We start from the raw sequence: 26,307 nt of genomic DNA on the forward strand, positions 1-26,307 counted from the left end.
ATTTCAGATCTCCCCCTCTCCCACCCCACTTTTAAATCTCTTACTAGCTCTTTCTTCAGTTAGTCCTGACGAAGGGTCTCGGCCCGAAATGTCGACTGTACCTCTTCCTAGAGATGCTGCTTGGCCTGCTGCGTTCACCAGCAACTTTGATGTTTGACATACAGTATATGTACTTTGAAAATATATTTACCTTGAACTTTGAACCTAGCCCTCCTGTAAACAGTTTGTTCCATAACCTTCTGACAGCAAGTGAACCCCCACCCGTAATGGAGGGGGCATTTGATTCAAACCCTCTCCATCCTCTCCCCCACCCCCCGCCAGCCAATCTGGCACTGTCAGGCAGTGTTTCCCCCTGGTGCATTGCTGCACAGCCCTGAGTTTGTGATGGTGGACTATACACAAGGATGGCAGAATATAAACAAACAGAAGTCCTGTAGCACAGTTATACTCAGTGTTTATTGCTGAAGGACTGTTTGTCTGGGAGAGTTACAGTGCAGTGTTCAAGTCCTGATCTGAAAGGTAACTTAGACAGCAGTACAGAATGAAAGTGGGTGGAGACTCCTCTATCAGAAGAAGCTATGCTGGGGGCACTGCTTTGTTTGACACTGGTTTTGCGGCTGTTGGCACTGTGGCGGGCAGAGTGATGGGCACTGCTGCTGCTGCTGCTGCTGTTGCTCACAGTTCACAAGGACTTTGATCCCGGTGCCTTTCTTTACGACCTCAAATGCTTCAGGAGCCTGCTCCAGCGGGAAACAATGTGTGATTAGGGACTTTACATCCACCTTCTTTGAAGCTATCAAGGCGATTGCAGTTGGCCATCTGAAATGAGCAGAGAGGTAACAGTAAGAGCATTTTCATCTCCCCTCTACCAACAGCACTTACAGGAGACGTCGCCCCAAGAAGGTGGCATCAATTAAGAACCCCCTTTCTCACTGCTACTGTCAGACAAGAGGTACTGAAGCCTGATGTCTAACATAAATACAATATAGAATATGTAATAGGCTTTAGAACTTGGTGCTATAAAGTTGAGGGAATTTCATTTGGAATGCGTTCTTAAGTGTCAGTAAGTTACAGGAATTCTGTTCAAACTGAAGTCTCAAAACTATGGACTGATCTCTGCCATTGGATTCCCTAGAGTCCAGGGATAAGGCACCCTGGGAAACCTTCTCTGGGACATCATCTGGCTCACAACCTGCATGGACAATGGGGATTCTGGAAGGTTAGGGTGTATGTTCTTTGAAGTATTTGGGATTTGTACAGTTCTTTTAATTATTTAAAAGCCTCTTCAGGTGGTTTTTGATTTTTGTTTTCCAAAAAAGTTTTATTTGCATGTCTTCTGAATGTCAGAAGTCACTCTATTACATGGCTGGAGACACTGCCAATGCTTGGAACAACTCCTAGACTACACACACAACAATGCCAGCCTCCTGGCCCAGCTGAGCTAAGTTGTATAAGTTTTGTAATTTGCTGAAGTTTCAGCTGAGAAACGCTTGGCCTTTTGCGCATGGAATGGACTTGTCCATAGAAGGTAGGGTTTGATGGGACTTATTTTGGCAGGAGCTCTGTGACTAACGGTGTTAGTCTATAAAACTTAGGAGCAGAAATTTTCCCACGTGTCTGCTCCATTATTTCATCATGGCTGACTTATTATCTCTCTCAACCCCACTTTTCTACCTTCTGCACTTAACCTTTGATGCTCTGACTAATCAAGAACCTGTCAACCTCTGCTTTAAATATACTAAATGACTTGGCATCCACAGTTGTCTGTGGCAATGAACTCCACAGATTCACGACCATCTGACTAAAGAAATGCCTTCTATTCTTTGTTCTAAATGGATGTTCCTCTATTCTATAGCTGTGGCCTCTGGTCCTAGACTCACCCACTATAGGAAACATTCTCTCCACATCCACTCTATCTAGAACTTTCAATATTCGATAGGTTTCAATGACGTTCATCCTCATTCTTCTAAACTCCATCAAGTATTGGCCCAGAGCCATCAAACGCTCCTCATATGTTAATCCTTTCATTCCCAGAATGATTCTCATAGTCTCCTATGGATCCTCTCCAATGCCAACACATCTTTCCTTCGATAAGGGGCCCAAAGCAGCTCACAATACTCCAAGTGCAGTCTGATCAGTGCCGTATAAAGCCTCAGCATCAATTCCTTGCTCTTATATTCTAATCTTCTCAAAATGAATGCTAACATTGCATTTGCTTCCTCACCACGGATTCAACCTACAAATTAACTTTTAGGGAATCCTGCATGAGGACTCCCAAGTCCCTTTACACCTCTGATTGTCGAATTTTCTCTCCATTTAGAAAATAGCTTATACCTTTATTCCTTCTACCAAAGTGCATGACCATACATTTCCCTACACTATATTCCATCTGCCACTTCTTTGCCCATTCTCCCAATCTGTCTAAATCCTTCTGCAGACTCCCTGCTTCCTCAACACTACCTGCCCCTCCACCAATCTTTGTATCATCTACAAACTTGGCCACAAAGCCATCAATTCCATCATCAAAATTATTGACATATAATCTGGAAAGAAGCGGTCCCAACACCGATCCCTGAGAAATGCCACTAATCACCAGTAGCCAACCAGAAATGGTCCCCTTTTATTTTCACCCTTTGCCTCCTGCCAGTCAGCCAATCTTTTATCCGTGCTACCATCTTTTCTGTAACATCATGGACCCTCATCTTGCTAAGCAGCCTCATATGCAGCATCTTGAAGGCCCTCTGAAAATCCAAGTAAACAACATTCAATGACACTCCTTTGTCTATCCTGCCTGTTATTTCCTCAAAAAGTTCCAACAGATTTGTCAGGCAAAATTTCCCCTTAAGGAAACCATGCTGACTTTTGCACACTTTATCATATGTCCCCACGTAACCCGAAACCTCACCCTTAGTGATAGATTCCAACGTCTTCCTAACCACTGAAGTCAGGCTAATTGGTCTATGATATTCTTCTGCCTCCCTCCATTCTTAAAGAGTGGGGTGACATGTGCAATTTTCAAGTCCTCTGGAACCATTCCAGAATCTAGTGATTCTTGAAAGATCATTACTAATGCCTCCACAATCTCTCAGCTACCTCCTTCAGAACCCTAGGGTGTAGTCCAACTTGTCCAAGTGGCTTACTTACCTTCCGATCTTTCAGTTTCCCAAGCACCTTCTCATTAGTAATAGCATCAACACTTACTTCTGTCCCCTGACATTCTTGGATTTCTGATATACTGCTGTGTCTTCCACAGTGAAAACTGATGCAAAATACTTCTGAAGTTCATCTGCTATTTCCTTGTCCCCCATTACAACCTCCCCAGTGTCGTTTTCCAGTGGTCTGATATTCACTCACGCCTCTTTTCTAATCTTTATGTTTGAAAAAACCTTTGGTATCCTCTTTTATATTATTGACTAGCTTACCTTCAACTTTTCTCTCCTGGCTTTTTAGTTGCCTTCTATTGTTTTTTAAAATCTTTCCAATCCTCTAGCTTCCCACTAATTTTTTTGTTTTGCAGGGATCTTTACTGGGCTGTTGGTGATTTATATAAATGACTTGGATGAAAATGAAGATGGGTGGGTTATTAAGTTCTCAGACAATACAAAGCTTGGTTGTGTTGTGGATAGTGTAGAGGATTGCCGAAGGATACAGTGGGATACAGATCAGTAGCAGATACAGGCAGAGAAATAGCAGATGGAATTTAACCCAGCCAAGTGTGAAGTATTATACTTTCAGAGATCAAATGTCAAGGTACAGTGCAGAGGTAAAGGCAGGGCCATTGACTGTGTTGACCTACAGAAAGATCTTGGCGGTCCAGGTCCATAGCTTCCTGAAAGCAGCAGCACAAGTTTTAAGGCTGCTAAAGAAGGCATAGGGCATGCTTGCCGTTATTAGTTGAGGAGTTAAGTATGTTGCAGCTTTGAAAAGCTCTAGCTGGACCGCATCTGGAGAAATCCTTGTCACCCCATTACATTAAAGATGTGGAGGCTTTGGAGAGGGTGCAGAAGAGGTTTATCAGGACGCCGCCTGGGTTAGCGTGCACGTGCTATAAGGATAGGTTATACAAACGTGGGTTACTTTCTCTGGAGAGACGGGGCTGAGGGGAGACCTGTTTTAAGTTTGGATTGAAGATGGGGTGGAAGGTAAAGGGCTTGCTTTGTTGCTTGTTGTGTTGTGTGTTGCTCTACCGAGCATTCTGGGCACTGAAGTGTGTGGCAACCCTTAAAGAGCTGCCCCAAGCAAACCCTTAGGTTGTGTTGGTTTTTAACGCAAACGACACATTTCATTGTATGTTTCCACGCACGTGATAAATCTGAATGTGAACCTGAATGAGATTATGAGAAGTATGGACAGACAGCCATTATCACTTTCCCAGGACTGAATTGCCTAATACTGGATGATAAGTGGGGTGGGGGGGGGGTGTATGTTCAAAGGAGATGTGCGGGCAAATATTTTTTTTACAGAGTGGTGGGTGCGTGGAATGTGCTGCCAGGAGTGGTGGTGGAGGCAAATATGACAGAAGCATTTAAGGGTTTCTTAGAAAGGCACATAAATATGGAGAGAATGGAGGGATATAGAAAAACCTGTGGCACAATACAGGCCCTTAGGCCCACAAAGCTGTGCCGATATGGACGTTTTGTACGCAGAAGGGACTAGTTCATTAGGCTTTTAATTACTTCAGCACAACATCATGGGTTGAAAGACCTGATCCTTTGCTGTCATGGTCAATGTTCTCAGAGTTGGCCTCTTAGTCAGTAACTGGTAGGATTAGTGAAGCAAAAAGCCATACACTCATTTTCTTCAAAGGTACCTCGCAGATAGATATACTATTCCCAAACCTAGTGTCTTGATGCAGGAACTGCGTCGTGACTGAACCTTATTATATTGGTTTAATAAACATCATGTACATCCTTATTTCCTTTAGATGGAGTATCACAACCCTCAGGACGTCCAGCCAAACTCTTCTAAATGGTAACTAAGCCACCTGGTGGTACATCATTGCTTCTCCCAACTGCAACAAACAGTATCTACGGGCTAAGAGAACAACAGTAAGATTTACATGGGACAATTAATGTATAAGAAAAATTACTGCCAGGTATTTTGCTTTGAAGTTGCAGTGGTTTTATGTTCTCGTTCCAATAAATAATTCCACACAAGCTCACAGGCTGTTTTTTCTCCTTGTCAACAGTTGATATTTTGCACAAATTTGGACTCATTTGCAAGCAGAAAATTGTTAGGAATCTTAAATACTGGATGGAAAAAAGGCCACAAGATACAGAATTAGGCCATTCGGCACATCGAGTCTGCTCTGCCATTCAATCCCTCTCAATCCCATTTTCCTGCCTTCTCCCCATAACCTTCAAATCCCTTCCTATTCAAGAATCAATCAACCTCTGCTTTAAATATATCCAACGATCTGGCCAACATTTCACCAACTCATGGCTAAAGAAATTGCCCCTCATCTCCGTTCTAACTCCACAATAGGAAACATCCTCTGCACATCCACTCTATCCGGACCTTTCAATATTTGATGGCTTTCAATGAGATACCCCCTCATTCTTCTGTACTCTGGCAAGTACAGTCCCAGAGCTCCTCATATGTTTAAATCTGCTGCATTATTATCAGTGTGGAGCGCTGTCAAGGGCGCCTCCGAGGCTCAGTGCATATTTTCTCTGTAATGAATAGGTACGTTTTATGGCTTGTCACGGCTGATCACATATGAACATTTTAAGCGTGAATACTATTTGCAGGGCTACCTCCTGAAATCCCCTTGACTTGTAGCACCAAATTCCAAAGCATATTTACACATTTACTTCCACTGTCCCCATGCAGTTACTATATTTACTATATTTGTGTGTGTGTGTGTGTGTGTGTGTACGCGCGGATCTATCTCTCAATACTTACGTGTTTGTGTATTTAAAGCTGCCACGGATATCCACCTCTCTGATTGTTGCGTTTAATACAGGAACATTGGATGTGTTTGTTCCTAGGCCGACCAATACAACAATTCCACCAGGTTTGACAGCCTTTGTAAAAAATAAATATAATTAGTTTTGGGGATTAGATACTGATTCTAAAAAAAAGCACAGCTAAATGATCACAAACAACAGAAGATCTGAAGATGCTGGAAATCCAAGCAACACACACAAAAAGCTGGAGGAACTCAGCAGGCCAGGCAGCATCTATGTAAAACAGTAAACAGTTTGATGTTTTGGGTCAAGACCCTCCAACAGTACAAAGTTATATTGGAATTCATGTTACATTTCATACAACGAACTTTCAATGAAAGAATAGAAATTATTATTACTACAAAATGAACATGGGCCAAGGCATTGAGTAGTAACCTGTTTAGTTTATATATAGCCTTTTTTTAACATATCGGCCTAGATGAATCTGGGGCAAAGCATTGTGCATTAACCTGCTTAATTTATATATAGCCTCTTTTATGCCTACATAAAATCAGGATGTTACTGGCAAAGCTGGCACTTAAGACTCGTCCCCCTATAGACTTGAGGTTGAGGGTGGTGAGCTGCCTTCTTGTATCTCTGCAGTCCTTCCGGTGAAGGTGCTCCTGCAATGTTGTTGGGGATGAAGTGCAAGGATTTAGACCATGCGATGGTTAAGGAATTGCTCGTCCTGGGTGCATCCAAGGGGATCTCAAATCCTCTTGCCTAATATGTCCCATTAAAGGAGAAGGTTAGATCATTCTGTGTTATTTCCTGCCAAAGTGTTCAAAGGTTCATTGTGAGGCACAAAATGTTCCAGACAAATGGATTCTCCCTGAATGTTATTTTATTTTATTTTAATTAATTGACTGATTGATCAATTAATTAATTATTTAAAGATCCAACTCGGTACATATGTCTTTGGAATGTGGGGGGAAACTGGAATACCCAGAGGAAAGACACAGAACCACGGGGAGAATGCACAAACTCTTTATAGGAGTTGAGAGGAATTGAACACGGGCTGCTGGTACTGTAATAGCATTAGGCTAACTGCTATGCTAGTGTGCTGACTGAGGTTGGTTTACATCATCAGGATTTGATGCCACAGGGAGCAGTCCTCAGTTGCTTAATGAACATTGTTGTTTTAACTGCAGCGAATTTCAGTCACTAGTTGAGCTTCAGTACCCTCTCCCCACGATCCTCACTTTAATCCTAGGCACCGAACTTTAGGCAGGCAATACGGGTTTAGAAGAAGGTACAAAGGAAATTTAGCTCAATGATACCAGGAAGGTCAGGTTTCAGTTTTACTGAGAAAATGGGGAACTGGTCTGTCCCCTACTTAAGTTAATCAAATAAGTCAATAGTTTTGATAAAGTTCATAAAGTTGATAAAGTGGATGACCAGGTGACAGAATCACTTAAGGCCATGGGACAAAACTTCAACTTGGAAAATATTTTCTTGCAGGTGAGAAATTGCATGTGGGAGTACCTGATGGAGGAACTTCACTGATACCTCCAATATAACTGCAGAAAAAGGCATCCCCACCCAATTCCAAGGTCTATACCATGTCTAACATTGCACAGACTGAACCATCGCTAAGGATTTCTGTTATAAAGGTGGAGACTTACATAGACACCAGCCTGGATACAAGTATCGGCCCCAGTGCAATCAATGGACACGTCAGGCATGGCACAGAGAGAAGTCTTCACCTTCTGGGCCAATTCCATGGGACACGTGCACTTGTCAACTTTCAAGACAATGGTGGCCCCCAAGCACTTCGCCTTCTCCAAGCGGTCCTGGCACAAATCTGAAAGAGAGCAATCGGGTTAAAGAATAAATCCTTCCACATCTTTTAAACCATAAATTATGGGAGCAGAGTTAGGCCATTCAGCCCATTGAGTCTATGCCATTCAATCCTGGCTGATTTTTTAAACCCCATTTTCCCAGCTTCTTTACGTAACACCTCACTGGTCACGAACCTATCAATCTGTGCCTTAAACACACACTCAATGACTTGGCCTCCACAGCCCTCTATGGCAATGAATTCCATAGATTCATCACCCTCTGACTGAAGAAACTACTTGTCATCTCAGTTTAAAGGGACGTCCCTTTATTCTGAAGCTGTGCCTTCAGATCCTAGACGCTCCTACTATTGGAAACATTCCCTCCACATCCAATCTATTCAGGCCCTTCAGTGTTTGGTAGGTTTCAATAAGACCCTGCTCATCATACTGACGCAGATCTCTGCTTGTGAGATCCACCCTTTCCTCTGGTTTCTTATACATCCCAGGATTCCTCCCACATGCCTCTCTATATCCCCTACAGTCACAGTCCTCTCTCCTCCTTTCAAAATACTCCTTATAGCCTATTTCTTTACCAAAACCATGTTGACCCACGCTAATAATTATTTTTGTGACTTGGCGTCAAATTTTATCTGATAAATCTCCTACCAGTCGTCTTGGGAAGATGACTAAATGTAAATCTAATTCCTATTTATTTAATAACCAAGGTGCATTTATTATTGGAGTAAAATAGTAACCCACTTTGTAAACAATGCGGAACTCTAATATAGATAAAAAACCCAGAGGTTAAAAAAATGATTTAAAGATAACAAAAAAAAGATACGGTGAAAAGTTTGTCTTACGTACTGTTCACAGAAATCAAATAATTACAGAGTGCATTGAGATGGAACAAGGTAAAACATTAACAATGCAGAATAAAGTGCAACAGCTACAGGAAAAGAGGAATGTGAACAATAAAATGCAACATCATAACAAGATAGATCGTGATGTCAAGAGTTCGACTTATCATACCAGAAAATCATTTAATTCTTTTCTCTTTAATGCAGTATTTAGTATTTTTCTCTGCCAAGATGTGTTACATCATTGGAAGCTCCATTCTTCAGTGAAATAGGAAGATCATACAGTTCAATATGAGGCTAAGGAGATGGTGCAAGAGGGAAGGTTTCAGATTTTTTGGATCACTGGGCTCTCTTCCTGGAAAATTGGACCTGAACAGATGGGGCAGTTTGCACCTGAACTGGAGGGGGGGCTAATATCCTAACAGGAAGGTTTGCTAGTGCAGCACAAGGGTGGGGTTCAAACTAGAGTTGCAGGGGGACAGAAATCGGAGTACCAGAACAGATAGTGGAATAGTTGTGAAGAAAGATGTTGTTCAGCCTATGTACCAAGTCAGGAATCAAAAGGTTGAGCATGGTAGGAGTAATGTTCTGAGCTGAGTATATTTCAGTACAGGGAATATTGTAGGAAAGGCGGATGAGCTCAGGGCATGGATCAACATGTGGAATTATGACATTGCAGCCATTAGTGAGACTTAGTCGCAGGAGGGACAGAACTGGCAACTCTTCAGACAGGACGGACTGGAACGCTCATCTAGTGAAGCTTTACGAGTAGAACTCAGGAATAAGAAAGATATGACCACATTGTTAGGATTATATTATAGATCAACTAACAGACTGTAGGAGTTAGAGGAGTAAATTTGTAGACAGATTGCAGTTTGTTGCAAGAAACCTAGGTCTGTGATAGTAGGTGATTTTAACTTTCCACATATTGACTGGGACTCCCATACTGTAACAGGGATGGAGGGGAAGAGTTTGTCAAATGTGTTAGGAATATATTGTTTGAAAAACTTACCACAGACTACAGTCATAGTCACTCCTATAGCCTTGCAAGCAAGCAAAGTCAACAGGCCAACGGGTCCTTAACAGATAAAACAAAAAACATTGGTTAGAAAACCATGTGGTTATACTTCCTGGAAACATTTGTCATTGTCACTCTATGCAGGGGAGTGCAGAGTACAGGTTCCCCTCTGAGGGCCGAGGGTTCTGTCAGTGCCTGTCTGAGGGCAGGGGTTTCCTGATGAAGGACGCTAGTGCTACCTTTCTCAGTGCAGGGCTCAGTAAACACCCATGGACTTGAAACACAGATAATAATGGCTAACTGTCATGGTCCGGATCGGGGTCCCTTTAAATTTACTTTGTTTATGTTACGATCCGGACCGTTGACTCCCTGTTTCCCTTTGGTTCCCTGTTTTCCCATGTCCCTTGGGCTTGGTGATTGGAGACAATTTACTCTCAGCTGAACCGGCAGTTTATAGTCTCCAGCTTTCAGCTGTTAGGCGCGAGAGCGTTTGCAAAGTCACCAAAGGTACTGCAAGCTAATGTCATCTGGCCGGAGTAAGCCTATTCTTCCCCCGAAGTGAGTGCCAGTAAGTCGCCTTTCCTCACTGGAGCAACCCTGTCAAGTTACCTCGCCAAAGCGAGCCTGCAAAGTTTCCTCGCCGAGGTGGGTCTGTCAGTTAACCCGCTGGAGGGAATCAAGAGCCGCTGTCTACTGTTCCCGGGCCGAGTCTAGAGCTCACCACTACCCGGAGGCTCCAAGTACCAAGTCCTGGCCCTGGCAGTCCGTGACTCCGAGTCCTCGCCCAGACCCTTAGTCCCAGCCTCGTTCCAGGGCTGAGTCTTTGTCTAGTACGTTATTCCTGCTTCTGATTTGCTCTCCTTGTATTGAGCAATAAACTCAATTAAGTTAACCTCACAAGATGTGTCTTGCATTTGGGTCCACCCTTGCTCCCAACGCCCCCCATTGTGACACTAACACGCAAAAACACCCGACATGTATGTAAAATCAGCAAAATTGAATGAACATTCTTCCACCTTAAAGCTTCCAGAGGCACTGCGTATCAACTGCCAAGTCTGGGATAAAAGGGGACCTTCAATCTGAAGAATGTTGGAGACAGAGAGCAGCAGAAATGCACACAAACACATTCAAACACAAAAACTCAGATTTTACACACACTCACATACACAGAGACACAGATATTACCCCCTCACATACACACACACGTTGATGTATACATATACAAAGTTACACATACAGATATCAACACACATCTACACACAGTTATATACACATACACACAAACACACTAAAGATGGGATATAATTTAAAAATAGAGTAATTGAGAGAGATAGATAGATTACTTTGCACTATTACTTCAGAGCTATAGGACTGAAAGTGTACTTCAGATAGAGTGAGTAACAGAAACCTCTTGGCATCTCTCCAGAGAGTTAACTGGATAACTCCTACTGCTCTTTCCCCAGAGAGTTGGGAACTGTCCTGGCCAAACTCACTGAAAAACTAATGATTTTGCTTTATGTATTTTTGTTAACTTTTTGTCAGTATTTGAACCTGTAACACACCAAGCGATGAACTGATGAACTCAACAGCATATCAGTACTTCAAATGGGGCACTTCCCAGAAACCATAGTCAGGGTACTCTTCATCTTAATTCTCTTGCCTTTCAATATTCCGTATCCATACAAGAACAGGGAAGGCATGTGGAAGTGGCCAGGTATCCTCTCTCACCAAGTGCCATATGGTTTTCCTCTTTCAATGCCCTAGGAGCCTTTGTTCATCTTTTCTATAAAAGCTGGAATGTCAAAACTGTGCAGATTTCAGATCAGTTTATACAGTGCCAGGGTTAAACTTACTGGAGTCATTGCATGGCACCTGTGAAATTGCAGTTTAAAGGTTATATCAGTCCTATTTCAGCCCAATGAAGTGACTAGATTGAGTCATCTTGTAACTCAGTCAGATTAGTTGATTCAAGTAATCCAAATGAATCACTGGAACTAGTTAATCTAGAACTCATTCACCAAAGTGGATAAAAATAGAGTGTTCCTGGGCAAATTAAGAATGACAAATCTGTCATCCGTGCTTCCCAACACTATTAGAGCAGTGGAAATGAGTCAGCAGGTTATCTACTGGTTGACAGACATAGATAGAATTCACCATCTTAGAGAGGACAGAAGGAGTTACTGTGATCTTTCAGATCTACCTGCAAACAGCCACTTACCAGCTCCACAGATGAACACCTTGTGACCCACTTTAACTCGTCCTCTGTGACAGGCGTGAAGTGCAACACAGAGAGGTTCGACCAGAGCACCTTCTTCTAAGGTCACACACTCAGGGAGTCTATAATAGTGATGGTATAAGCATTAGCTGCATGAGTGGTATGTATAAAAATGAGCTGACATGTAGAACGAGCAACTCTGAATATACAGACTAACACTAATAATGTAGAGCAACACTCACAAAATCTGTGGAATGCATTGCCACAAGCGGCTGCAGAGGCCAAGTTATTGGGTATATTAAAAGTGGAGTTTGATAGGTTCTTGATTAGTAAGGGTGTCAAAGGTAACGGAAAGAAGGCATGAGAATGGGGTTGAGAAAGAAAATAAATCAGCCCTGATCAAGAGCAGACTTGATGGGCTGACTGGCCTAATTCTGCTCCTGTGTTTTATATTCTTATAGTTAAAATGCTGGAGGATCTCAGCAGGTCAGGCAGCATTAATGGAGAGGAGTAAGTAGTTGATCTTTTGGCCAAGACCCCTCATTCCGACGGACACACACACACACACACACACACACGTCTTGATGCTGGGTGTCAACCCAAAACGTCAACTGTTTATCCTCTCCATAGATGCTTCTTGACCTGCTGAGTTCACCCAGCATTTTGTGTGTGTTGCTCTAGGTTTCTAGTATGTGCAGAATCACTGTGTTTAAGAATGTAGCTTTGCACCGTTTTCTTATTCAGAGTCATACATCATGGAAACAGACTCTTTGACCCAACATCCATGCTGACCGTGTAACCCAATGAGCTAATCCCATCTACCCACAATCGGCCCATTCTTCTCTGAACCTCTCATATCCATGTGCTTATCTAGATGGTTTTTAAATTGTGTCCTTTTTCATATATTTTTTATTATGGATATATTTATTGATTGATTGATTAATCGATCGACATATAGTGCAGAATATGACCTTCTGATCCCTTGAGCTGCGCTGCCCAGCATCCTCTGATTTAACCCTAGCCTAATCACGGGACGATTTACAATGACCATTTCACCTACTAACTGGTACATCTTTGGACTGTGGGGGGAAACTGGAACACCCAGAGAAAACCCATGCATTCCACACGGAGGACGTACAGACTCCTTACAGATGACGTTGGAACTGAACTCCGAACTCCAACGCCCTGAGCTGTAATAGTATCATGCTAACCGCCATAATACCGTGGCACTCCTTTCCTTTCCAATCCCGATGAAGGGTCTCAGCCAAAATGTCAAATGTTTATTCCTTTCTACAGATGCTGCCTGACCTGCTGAGTTCCTCCTGCAATTTGAATGTGTTACTCTGCAACAATATTAAGATCTTCAGGGGAGGGCTGTTTTCTTTGCCACACACAGACACTACAGTATACTATTTAATAGCTTTGTAGGATTTTAAAGAGGGATATAAATAACTTCTTTGAATACACATTCAGTTACCTCCTAAGGCAAACGTGCATTATTAATGTCTATTGTGTATGATGAAAAGCGTCCACCTGCAGAAACTGGAGCTACCATTATATCATGTCATTTACAAAGCACCTGTGACATTTTTTGTCTTAACAAATCTATGGGTGTGTTCAGTTTGAATCTGACACGATTTTAGGCAAATGGCCAACAGCACAAACAAAGAGGAATAAAAAATCATCTGGAGGAATTCAGCGGGTCGAGCACTATCTGAGGGGAGAAAGGCACTTCTGACATTTTGTGTCGAGGGTATGCACCTGGACTGAGAACTGACCCAGTTTTGATACAGGGTTTCAATCTGCAATGTTAACAACTCCTTCTCTAACACACCCACTAGCGACAACGCCCCCCCCCCTCCATCCTCCCACTCCCCCGATAGTGTCCCTTGAGCAAGATTGCTTGTAGTTCCGGATTACAGCATCAGCAGTCTCCAGTCTCTCCAGACATGGGACAGAGGTTTAAGAAGCAGCTCATAAAAAGAGAACAGAGAGGTCTGAGGGGGAATTCCAGGGTATGGGAGTGTGAAACAGGAGATTTACACAGTTTTAATCCTGTGTTCCAGCACACTAGCAGTTGAAGGGATAGATGAGATTACAGAAGTATAAGGAGGGATTGCAAATGAGGGATCGTGAAATAAGCAACCTGTTTATTCAGAAGTCAACATGGTCTGTAAACACAGGAATCAGAAACAGGTTTATTATCACCACCTTATATGATGAGAAATTTGTTGTTTTGCTGCAGCACTACAATACAAAGACATAAAATTATTATAAATTTAAAAATAAATAAATAAATAGTACAAAACACAAGGAATAACAAGGTAGTGTTTATAGGTTCCTGGACCATTCAGTAATCTGATGGCAGAGTGGAAGAAGCTGTTCCTGATTCATTGAGTGTGCATGACAGATCTGTCACAGGCATGACAGATGAGTAGAACAAAGATGATGACCTGTTTTGATGAGAGGCATTGATCGTGTGGATAGTCAGAGGCTTTTTCCCAGAGCTGAAATGGCTAGCACGACAAGGCATAGTTTTAAGGTGCTTGGAAGCAGGTACAGAGGAGATGTCAGGGGTAAGTTTTTTATGCAGAGAGTGGTGTGTGTGTGGAATGGGCTGCCAGCAACTGTGGTGGAGGCGGATACAATAGGGTCTTTTAAGAGACCCCTGGACAGGTACATGGAGCTCAGAAAAATAGAGGGCTATGGGTAACCCTAGGTAATTTCTAAGGTAAGGACATGTTCAGCACAGCTTTGTGGGCCGAAGGGTCTGTATTGTGCTCTAGGTTTTCTATGCTTCAATGTTTACGCAGGGGAAAATGGGACATGTTTGTATTGGAGTAGAAAGAATTAGAGGTGACAGTGGACCAGATGAAGGGTTTCAGCAGGGAAGGGCACCATGAAGTGGGGCTCAGAAGGTGGAAGTATGAGGCTTTTCGTCGTCTGACACTGATTTAGCGATCAAATTGCTGTCAAAGGTATGAGCATATTCAACTGCAGAAAGTTGGCAGGGCGTAGTTAGTGAACAGGAATGGGGTGTATGTTGAGAAGCAAAAACAGCAGAAATGGATCCGAATATTCAAAATTTCACTTCTGCACAGCATTTGTTTTCCAATTTCAGTGCTCCTCAAGAGTACAAAAAACATAGAAATTTCCACCTATCTCAGTAACCTATCATCCCTTATCTACCTTTATCTTGAAATGTTTGAGCAAAAAGGTTCTACCTCACTTCTGTCTTGAGCAGACAACCGCTTAGTGTTAAGCAGATCCCCAACTCTTTATTCTCCCATGTGGAAGCATCCATTTCACATTCATCCTAACATATTTCATATTTTTCTCAATGACACTGGATTTGGCTCGTTGAGCCTACACAGCAGAATTCCATTCTTCTGTCTTCAAGATCCTGGAGGATCTCATGTTTCACTCCAGCAAACTCGTATTTCTCAGCTCCAGCAAATTCAAGACTCTCCTCATGAGAACTCAACAACCATTGTATCAGTCCAGTATATCATCTGGATTCATTTTTTAAATGTACTGTATACCCCACTCCTGATGTGCTCTCATCAGTGCCCTTTATAAATGAACTATAACATCCCTCCTTCTATATTCAATTTTGACATCTTGCTTATTAGAAAAAGACCCCTTTAAAAAGTCCACAGAGAACATAACAGCATAGTACAGGCTCTTTGGCCTATGATGTTATGCTGACCTTTTAACCTACAGTAAGATTAATCTAACCCTTCCCTCCTATACAGCCCCCCATTTTTCTATCATCTATGTGCCTATCTAACAATTTCTAATAAGTCCCTAATGCATCTGCCTCTACCACAACCCTTGACAAGGCACTCCATGCACTCACCTCTCTTTGTAAAGAACTTACCTCTGAAATCCCCCCATACAGTATATCCGTCCAATCATTTTAAATTATGCCCCTTTGTATTAGCCATTCCCACCCCACTAAAAATCACTGGCTATCCACTTGATCCATACTTCTTATCATTTTGTACACCTCTATCAGGTCACCTCTCATCCTCCTTCACTTCACACAGCTAAGTCCTAGCTTGCCCAGCCTATCTTCATAAGACATGCTCGCTAATCCAGATAGCACCCTGGTAAATCTCCCCTGCGTTCCCTCTAAAGCTTCCACATCCTCCCTATATTTGTTCCTCATCTCTGTTTCTTGTTAACCAAGACATGCCAATACATTACCTCCTACACCATGATCTTTTATTTTTTCGATGTGGTACCATATCAAATGACTCTGGAAAGTCTAAGTAAGTTCTACCCCTGTCCATAAGCCAGGTTAACTATTCCCTTTGCTGCTACTTCTCTTCTTCAGAGTGAAAGAGCCAATGTTCTGGAATGATGGTGTATCTCCTTGTGTGATCATCTGGCTCAATTATTATAGTGGAAAAATATATAAAGTATGCCGGCAGTACAAAATCCATCCTCCACAATACTTCACCAGATGATATTTCTTTCAGTAACTTTAAAGAGAGTTGCTTTACATGAAAGACTTCCATGCAATCACTTAGTCCACACCAGACTCAGACTCCCATTGAGTTTGCTGTGGTATTCCATCATGGCTGAAACATTGAACTGTCAGGAGTGGAACATTCAGTCCCACTATCAGGCCCTTGGACATATTTTTCTGTGCCAAACTGTTATTCTGCTGAGTCCCATCAATTTAACTTTGACCATGGCCTTCTATACCCCTGCTATCCATGTAGCTATCCAAAATTCTCTTAAAACTTTGTAATCAACACCGTATCCATCACTTCTACTGGCAGCTTATTCCACACTCACACCATCCACTGCGTGAAGAACTTTCCTTCAGGGTCCCTGTAAATATTTCACCTTTCACCCTGAAACTAGTTCTGGTCTCACCCAACCTCAGTGGAAAATGCCTGCTTGCATTTACCCCTCATAATTTTGTATGGCTCTATTAAATCTCTCCGCATTCTCCTGTGCTCCAGGAAATAAAGCTATTCAACCTTTCCCTGTAACTTAAGCCTGCAGGTGCCAGCAACATCCTTGTAAACTTTCTACGCAGCACATTCTTTCAAGTGCGTTGATAACTTCCCTGTCGATAGGTAATCAGAAATGCACACAATAGTCTAAATATGACCTCAGCAATGTTTTATACAACTTCAATACAACAATATAAACCATGTTTTTTTCAGCTCTGTAGTTGAAAATTACCTTTACAAAGTGGCAATATCCATTGACACGCAACCTTTCATCATGTTGGAAATAACTTTCTGGACTGATTCACCCTTGCACATTTAATGTGATTTATTCATTGTACAGGAATGTAAATCAAGTTAATTGGGGCAGGCCCATGATCCATCATTCTAATACAGTGCTGGCAACCCTTCCTCAGTGTTTCAAGATAAGCACAATGGTTTCTGTAGATGCTGGAAATCTACAGCAACACACACAAAATGTTGGAGAACTTAGCAGGTCAGGCAGCATCTATGGAGGGGAATAAAAAATTGATACTTTGGATGGAGATCCTTTATTAGGACTAATATCTATTTGCATGTGTGTTTCTGTGTATGTCCTGATCAAAGATCTTGGTGAAACATCAACTGGTTCTTCCTCTCCATAGATTCTGCCTGGCTTACTGAGTTCCTCCAGCATTTTAACCATAAAACCATGAGACATGGGAGCAGAATTCGGCTCATCAAGTCTGCTCAGCCATTCAATCATGGCCGATATATTTTCCTTCTCAATCCCATTCTCCTGACTTCTCCCCATATCATTTGATGCCCTGACTAATCAAGAACCTATCAATCTCTTAAAAGGAAGGGGACAGAAGCCAGAATAAGAAAGTGGGGGGGAGGGCAAGAAGTACAACCTGGCAGCCGATAGGTAAAGCCAGGCGAGGGGGAAGGTGGGTGGCTGAGAGAGGTTGTTTGAAGTGAGAAGCTGGAAGGTTTTAAGTAGAAGAGCTAAAGGGCTGAAGAAGGAAGAATCTGATAGGAAAGGAAAGTGGACCATGTGAGAAAGGGAAGGAGTAGAGGCACCGGAGGAAGTTCGACAGTGAGGAGAAAATAAGGGGCAAGAGGGGAGCCAGAAGGGGAATGGAAGAAGAAAAGGAGAGTGGAGAAATTAATGAAAGTTAAACAAGTAGATGTCCATGACATCAAGGTGGAGGCTACCTAAATGGAATATGGAGTGTAGTTCTCCACAGGAGTTTCACCTCATTGTGGCAGTAGAGAAGTCCATGGCAATGGGAATGGGAAAATGTGTGGTTACTGAGAGATCCTGTCCGTTGTGGTGTCCCTTAACAGTTTCCTTAACCCATATGATGCTGAACCCCAACTCAATGATACCAACCGCTAGTTGTCCACACCAACCCCAGCCACATGAAGTTTAGTTCCAGCCCTCTAACACCCTAATAACAGAGGCTGCCTGTCTTCACTACCACAAACCCTAACCATTCATCTGAAAGCTACAATGAACCACAGGGCCTGATCACTGGAGCACATCCCCTCCACTTCCTGATCAACAACCAGACTACAGCCTTCACTCCTCCATCAGTGGATGCTGTCCCACTCTACCCCCTTGCTGAATTCCTGCACCTGGGTGTTACTCCTGGGTGATACACTTTCAGGCACAAAAACTCACAACAAACATTCAATGGAACCTGCAGTATGGAAATTTGCAGCTCACAGACCACAAACAAAATGATCACTTTGACTCCCTTATGTCAGTCATCTAGTTCATCCATGCATGGCATTAGATAAGACCGTAAGACACAAGGGCAGAATTGTGCTATCCAGCCACTCAAGTCTTTTTCACTATGGCAGATTATCCCTTTCTACCCCATTCTCCTGCCTTCTGCCTGTAATCTTTGACACCCTTACCAATCAAGAATCTAATTGACCTCTGCTTTAAATGCACCCTATGACTTGGCCTTCACGGTTGTCAGTGACAACGAAATAGGATGCCGACTTGATGACACCATGTGAACCATAGAACACAGAACAGTACAGCACCAGAACAGGCCCTTCGGCCCACAGTATCTGTGCAGACCGTGGAGTCAGATTAAACCAATCCTATCTACATGCACATGGTCTATATCCTTCTGTTCATGTGTCCTTTTCACTAGGATCATGACAGTTCCTTGTCTCATTTTATATTTGGCCATTGCATGGGACTGTTATGTTCCAGTTATGATTCATTAAAGACTGAGCTTTGACTTTAACTCAGGTAAGGACATTAACGAATTACCATAGATTGCAATATCTGTTTCTGGTTGTGAGAAAATGCAGAAAAAGTACTTCCAGCCTAAGATAGAACAGGGAGTAAGAATTATCTTCAGAGTTATTAGTCCATTCTTTGATGATGCTTTTTATGGAACTTCTCATTGAAAAATTATTGTATCCAACCAGTTCCAAACCGACATCATTATTTGCTGCTCTAGTTTTGCTTCCTGAAAATTATATTTCAATGGACTATACATGAGGAGTGTTTGATAGCACGGGCCCTATATTCGCTGGAGATTAGAAGAATGGGGGGGAGTGAGGAAGCAAATCTCGAGGTTGTATCATTTATACATTCTTTGAATATAAATGTACTTGAGTCTTGAATCTTGAATCTCATTGAAACCTACTGAATATTGAAAGGCCTTGATAGAGTGGATATAGAGGGGATATTTCCAATAGTGGAGGAGTTTAGGACACCAGGATGCAGGCTACGAATTTCTTTACCCGAAGGGTGGTGTGGAGAGAGCTATGGAGGTCAGGTCATTGGGTATATTTAAAGTAGAGGTTCTTGATAAGTGAGGATATTAAAGGTTATGGGGAGAAGGCAGAAGAATGGGGTGGAGAGGGATAATAAATCAATCATGATAGATTGGTGGAGCAACCTTAATGAGCCAGCTGGCCTAATTCTGCTCCTGTGTCTTATGGTGTAAATTAGAAAATGACATTCCAATGGACTAAATTTGGATCTCCCTGTGGTCTTTAATACTCTTTACAACTGGATGTTAAAAAAATGTCATGTAAAACCAGAAAATTCAGAACTCATCACGTCTGTTTCCAATTGTCCTGATATTTTGATACCCTGAAATCCCTGACCACTGATCATTTACTCAAAAGCTGCCATCAACAAATCTCCACCATCTTCTGAACAACCTTCAACCTTCAACAACGATGCACTGCTGAGGCTTCTTTATAAGGCACTGGTCAGGCTACACTTCTAGTATTGTGAGCAGGTTTGGATCCCTTATCTAGAAAAGAATTTGCTGGCATTGGAGAGAGTTCAGATGAGGTTCATAAGAATGATCCAGGGAAGGAAAGGGTTAACATATGAGGAGCATTTGATAGCTCTGAGTCTGTAGTCACTGGAGTTTAGAAGAATGGGGGGGGATCTCACTGAAATGCATTGAATACTGATAGCGTGGACGCAGAAAAGATGTTTCTAATAGTGGGGGAGTCTAGGACCAGAGGATGAAGCCTCAGGAAACAAGGATGACCCTTTAGAACAGAGCTGAGGAGGAATTTCTTCAGACAGAGTGGACTGAACCTGTAGAATTCTTTGCCGCAGACAGTGGTGGAGGTCATGTCATTGTGTATATTTAATGTGGAAGTTGATAGGTTTGTGATTGGTAAGACGTCAAAGGTTAAGTGGAAAAGGCAGGAAAATGAGGTTGATCAAAGGGCAGGGAAAACTCGATGGGATGAATGGCCTAATTCTGCTATGTCGTATGGTCTAATCCTCAGTCAGCGGGCACTGTTAAAACATGTAACAACATCAGATTTCTTTTCTCATGAGGTATTAGGCAATCTTGTCAACAAAAATCAGTTTGTTCTTTTGACTTCAGAATTATTTCGCAAAGCTACCATCTATCTGCTGCAAATCTCGAATGAAAGTGACAGGAGGTATAAAGTGATACATCATGGAAAATTGCTTTTCAGTTCACTGAATCTGCACCAAACACAAAGCACTCATAGAGCATACAACACTGTAGCACAGTACCTACCCTTCACCCAATGATGTTCCACTGACCTTTTAACCTTCCCAAAGATGAATTTAACTATTCTCTCCTACATATCTCTCCCATTTCTCTATCATCCATGTGCCTATCTAAGTAAGAGTTTCTTAAATGTCGCTAATACAGTATATCTGCCTCTATCGTCACCCCAGCAGGGAGTTCCATACACTCACCACTCATTTGTACACTAATCCCACTCTACCTCCTATTATTCTCTACACTTCCCATTAACTCCCACCAGATTCTATCAATCACCTACACAATAAATTTATAGTTAACCTAGCAATGCACCAGTCTTAGCGCGTGGGAGGAAACTAGAGCACTTGGGGAAACCTATGTGGTCACGGGGAAAACATGCAAATTCTGCAGAGAAAGGACCTGAGGACAGGATTGAACTTGGCCTAGTATACAGTCGCTCTACTATCTGTTCCACAGTTTAACTGACCAAAAACTTCTCCACAGAATAAAGAAAAGTACTATTAGTGCATTGCCATTGAAGGGTGGACTGCCACTGCCTTTTTTCCCAGGGCCAAAATGGCTAATATGAGAGAGCATAATGTTAAGGTGATTGGAGAAAAGTCTAGGGGGATGTCAGAGGTAATTCTTTACACAGAGTGTGGTGAGAGTGTGGAGTGCACTGATAGATGCAAACATATTAGAGAAATTTACGATACTCTTAGGTAGGCACATGGATGAAAAAAAATGAAGGCCTATGCAGAAGAGGGCACCAGATTGATCTTGGAATAAGTTAAAAAGTCAGCACAACGTTATGGACTGAAGGGCCTGTACTGTGCTGTACTGTTCTATGTTCTACAGCACAGGAACTGGCTCTTGCCTACAATGTCAGTGCCAAACATGATGCCCAATTAAACTCTCTTCTGCCTGCTTACAGTCCATATCCTCCTGTTCTCAGCGTATCCATATATCCATATAACAGTCTGTTAAATGCCACTATTCTATCTACCCTGCCAAGCTGTTCTAGGCACCTAAAACTATCACTTGCCCCACACATCTCCTTTAAACGTTCCCATTTTCACCTACAATGCATGTTCACCTCTGCCCTGAGATTCTGTCTATCCTGTCTATGCCTCACATAAGTCTCCCCTCAGTCTCCAACACTCCAGAGAAAACAAAACCAAAGTTAGTTTAACCCTTCTGTATAGCTGCTACTTCTAAACCAGGTATTATCCTGACAAACCTCTTCTGCACCCTTTCCAAAGCCTCCATATTTTCCCCTGTAATGGAGTGACCAGAATTGCAACAACATGGCCAATCCTGAGGTATATGCATTCCTGGCCTCCAATATTCAGCAAGCAGTGCTCTTTTGGGGTTGTGGTCAAATGTAGTGTTTGATTGATTAAAGTGAACAGTTTATGAATGAATCATATGACTGGAATCTTAGTGAGATGAATACTTTGTCCACAGGTATTCATAGACATGTGTGGGATCTGGAAAGTGCAGAAAACTGGAATAATAACATTGACATGGAACAGCTCTCCATTCCAGGACAATTGTATTGTCTCTGTAAGGCACTCACACTTAACAAGTCTACAGAGCGAAAGCTCATAGTAACCTCTTTTGATTTCCAATCTTACGAGAAACAGAACAAACAGCTTGGCCCCAACGCAGGGGTTCCCAACCTTCTTTATACCATGGACCTCTACCATTACTGAGAGGTCTGTGGAGCCCTGATTGGGAATCGCTGCTTATGTGAATGTAGCCCATCCATTGAAAAAAAATAGACAATTGGATGTATTCTGAAGAACAAAAGTAAGTAGTGTTCTGAGATCATATTGTAGAATGTAAGGAAATCGAAGCAGCAGTGGACACCCAGTTTCCCACAACCTTCAATTCCCTGATCTCTCAAAAATTAATCAACATCCTCTTTAAACCTCCAATGATCTAGGTAGGGTTGGCAAGCCAACACCATTTTAAAAATATATTAAGCTATCTGAAAAACACATTATGGGTGGCTCCCGTGTTATAGCTGTTCAGGATTAGTCCTAAAAGAAGTCTCAAATCACTATCCAAAATTTTGAGATACGGAATCAAATTCACTTTCACTGAATTTATGTGAAAAGTAAATTAATATTTTGCTCGATTCACACTTCCTGACACGCACGTAGATGGAACAGAAAATTGTGATACAGCATGTTTTCTTGGAATGCAACATCCCCGTAATGCAGCTTTACTGGTAAATCTCAGCCTCTCCATCAGAGTCAGCAGTTCCCTCCCTGAAAGCACCGTGACTGAACTTGAACACACCATACTATCAGATAGTTCAAGAGAGTCGCTCATGAACAATTTAGCATGGGCGACAAATTGTAGCCTTGTCAGCAAGACCCACATCCCAGGGAGATTGGGACATGGAATGGAATGAATAGTGATAATGGTGGCAAGATTTTTGTGCAGTGTTATTTCCTGTTACTCAGATCAGTCTTGCAGTTTCACTGTCAGCAGGGACCAAATATACCATCAATCTTATACACAGTAAGATCTTCTGCAGAGTTACTGTCGAATGTGATGCAATATAGCTCCAAGAGGACTACAACCTTGTTGTAGGGTTTGGAGACTTGCGTCAATGGCCTCTTTGTTGATTGGAGTTAGGGCGTTATGCTTTGACTCTTGGTAGAGTCACCCAGGCCAAACAGGTCAAAGGGTAGAGGCCAGACTGAGAGTGGTACATTGGTCTTCCAGGGTGGGGAGGGGGGTTCAGCTCAGGGGTAACAACTCTGATTGGTCAAAAAAGAAAATCATCATTGCTATCCTGCAGCATAATATAATAGGCAGAAAGTAAGTCATGGACAAATACTCTGAACTCTAGTCTGGAAATAGGATACTTTCTCATTCTAACTTAATAATCCCGTTAAAATGTCACTTTATAACCCAAAACAAATTCAACAATTTTATTATACCAATCACCCTCCGTGCATTGCACCGCACTGGTAACATGGGCATTTAGCACAATTTCATTTCTCAAAGTTAAAAACTCAAAAGTTGAGTCTGTGCATTTCTTCACTGAGTGATGCGAGTAAACCATAAAGTTTATTTTTTAAAAAGAAGATAATTCTCAATGTGGAACTTATAATTATTTCTAGACCTGCTTACTGTAACTAATTTTCTTTGAGATTTATAAGCAATTTAGGCCAGGAAAATCAGCAGTATCAAAATTATCGGAGTATTATTTTGAAATTCAAATTTCTCAATCCTGGACAATCTAGGAGATTTAAGTCTAACACATAAACTGTGGCAGGAAAGCAGGCAGATGCATGAGAATGAAGCTCGGTGTACATAGGATGGAGAATGGATCAGGAGTGCATGCAAAGAAGTGGACAGATGCTCAATAACAAAAGCACCAACAAATCTGGACGAATAGCCTACTGTTTCACCGTGTATTCATTTAATTTTCTGGTAATCCAGAGAATTAATTAGTCTTAGAGGTGGTGGTAAATAACGCTGTTAGCAAGTCCCACCTGCGAATGATTCTAACACTTTATTATTCCTCTTTAGCTTTGGAAGCAAATTCCATTAAGAATAGTGACTGTGCTTCTCACTATCTCTCTGAATCCCAGTTCTGTGGAAGTTACCTTTGCATTCCTTTGCCTCAGTCCAGAGCAGCAAAAGTTAATACTGATTCAAACTGTCTCACAAACACCACCCCAGTGTGATGTCAGAAGTTTTCTATTTGAAGTGACCTCACAAAGTGTTCTCACGTTGTCAAATAAAATGAACACTTGTACAATCATTAGTTAGCATATTGCCTGTAGGCAAAACATTCACAAAAAGAACACTGGAAGGTTTTGTTTCAGATCTTTATCCCTACAGATAATGTGTCATTATCCTATGGCAGAATACTTGTCCTGATGGAATATATCTCAGTGTTTACTGTTGGTTTACCTTGAGCAAAATAAGTAGGTCTTGATACTGTTCTAATGCAAAGGATAACTAATGTTCCAAAGGGTTGTGTATAAGATGATGAGAGGATAACCAGAGGCTTTTTCCCAGGGCTGAAGTGGCTAGCATAAGGGGCATAGTTTTAAGATGCTTGAAAGTAGGTACAGGAGCGATGTCAGAGGTAAGTTTTTCACACAGAGTGGTGGGTGCGTGGAATGCACTGCCAGCGACGGTGGTGGAGGTGGATACAATAGGGTCTTTTAAGAGACTCTTAGAGTTTGGAGTTTAGTAAAATAGAGGCTATGGGGTAGGGAAATTCTAGACAGTTTCTAGAGTAGATTACGTGGTTGGCACAACATTGTGGGCTGAAGGGTCGGTAATGTGTTGTAAATTTCTACGTTCTATGTTCTATGGGTTCACTTTGGCCAGTGAGCAGTTAAGATTCCTGCTTAATAATATAATGCAGTTTTAAACTTAGCAGGTTAATATGTATTTGTACACTGGTAAAGTGACCGGCCTGTTTATATCACTGTCTTGAATTATTCTCTGTGGGGCATGACAGATATAGATTAAGGTAGGTTAAATTAGTTTTATTCGTCACATGTATATTGAAAGAGCAGTGAAATGCCTCATTTTGCGCCCACGGCCAACACTGTGCAAGGATTGTGCTAGAGGCAGACCACAAGTGTCGACGTGCTTCTTGCTCTGACATAGCCTGCCCACACCTCGCTAATCCTAACCGTACGTCTTTGGAACGTGGGAGGAAACCAGAGCACCCAGAGGAAACTCACATGGTCACGAAGAGAATGTAGAAACTCCTTACAGACAGTGGTGGAAATCAAAACCCGATCGGTGAGTCCTGGCACTCTAAAGCCATTGCACTAACCGCCTCATATTATGGATTCTTATGCAGATATAAGACAATTTGTCTCCATAACCAAGGATGGGTATCAACACTAATTCACCTAACCCGTGAGTTCAAGTCCCGGATGGCTTACATTAACTATGATCAAGCTTTCCAAGCAGAAAGTAAAAATAATAAGATGCCAAGAAACTAACTTGTAGCAGTAGTTGGCTTTGTGGGCATAAAATCGACACATGGCCCCATCATCAGGAGGCAGACCACTTGTGAAGCCTGTTGGGGACAGGTTGTAACGTCCAATTCTAACATAATCATCATTCTCCTTGGGGACTCCAGGTTCAATGGAAACCTTGTCACCTGCAGCAATGGGAAAACAAGACAGTTAAGGCACAATATAGCTGATGTGAACATTCCATGCAGGCTTTAAGTACTTGGTCTAGTGTGAACTACTTACACTTCAAGTTCAAGTTTATTGTCATTTCAACCCTATATATATAAACTGCCAAACGAAACAACAATCCTCCGGACACAGTCACACACAACTCCAAAAGTAATATTACTACAAATAAATTTAAAAGTAATATAAATGAGAGGTTCTGCAGATGCTGGAGATCCAGAGCGACACACACAAAATGCTGGAGGAACTCAGCAGGCCAGGTGGCATCTGTGGAAGTGAATAAACTGTTGACATTTCAAGACTGAAGAAGGGTCTCAGCCCAAAATGTCAA

General features: G+C 42.1%; 1 protein-coding gene across 1 annotated transcript; it reads right to left on the reverse strand.

Moving 5' to 3' along the window:
• Positions 1-447: 447 nt before the first annotated feature.
• Positions 448-26,307, reverse strand: LOC134358163 (sorbitol dehydrogenase-like). Its single transcript, XM_063070161.1, has 7 exons — positions 26,034-26,307; positions 25,777-25,936; positions 11,823-11,941; positions 9,599-9,664; positions 7,574-7,752; positions 5,905-6,026; positions 448-819 (listed from the first exon to the last, which is right to left on the reverse strand). Exons 1-7 carry the CDS (start codon positions 26,056-26,058, stop codon positions 567-569), a joined length of 924 nt encoding a protein of 307 aa, XP_062926231.1. The 5' UTR covers positions 26,059-26,307; the 3' UTR covers positions 448-566.

Source organism: Mobula hypostoma, chromosome 18 (assembly GCF_963921235.1).
Source record: "Mobula hypostoma chromosome 18, sMobHyp1.1, whole genome shotgun sequence".
Taxonomy (NCBI): domain Eukaryota; kingdom Metazoa; phylum Chordata; class Chondrichthyes; order Myliobatiformes; family Myliobatidae; genus Mobula; species Mobula hypostoma.

Bases quoted from the DNA above. Each gene is read 5' to 3' on its own strand.
- LOC134358163 (XM_063070161.1), bottom strand. From the start codon at position 26,058: ATGACAATAAACTTGAACTTGAAGT. The intron at 9,665-11,822 runs GTAAGTGGCTGT...TTATCTGTTAAG, and splicing joins GGTGTTCATCTGTGGAGCTG to GACCCGTTGGCCTGTTGACT. The intron at 820-5,904 runs GTAAGTATTGAG...TGCTCATTTCAG, and splicing joins AGCTTTAAATACACAAACAC to ATGGCCAACTGCAATCGCCT.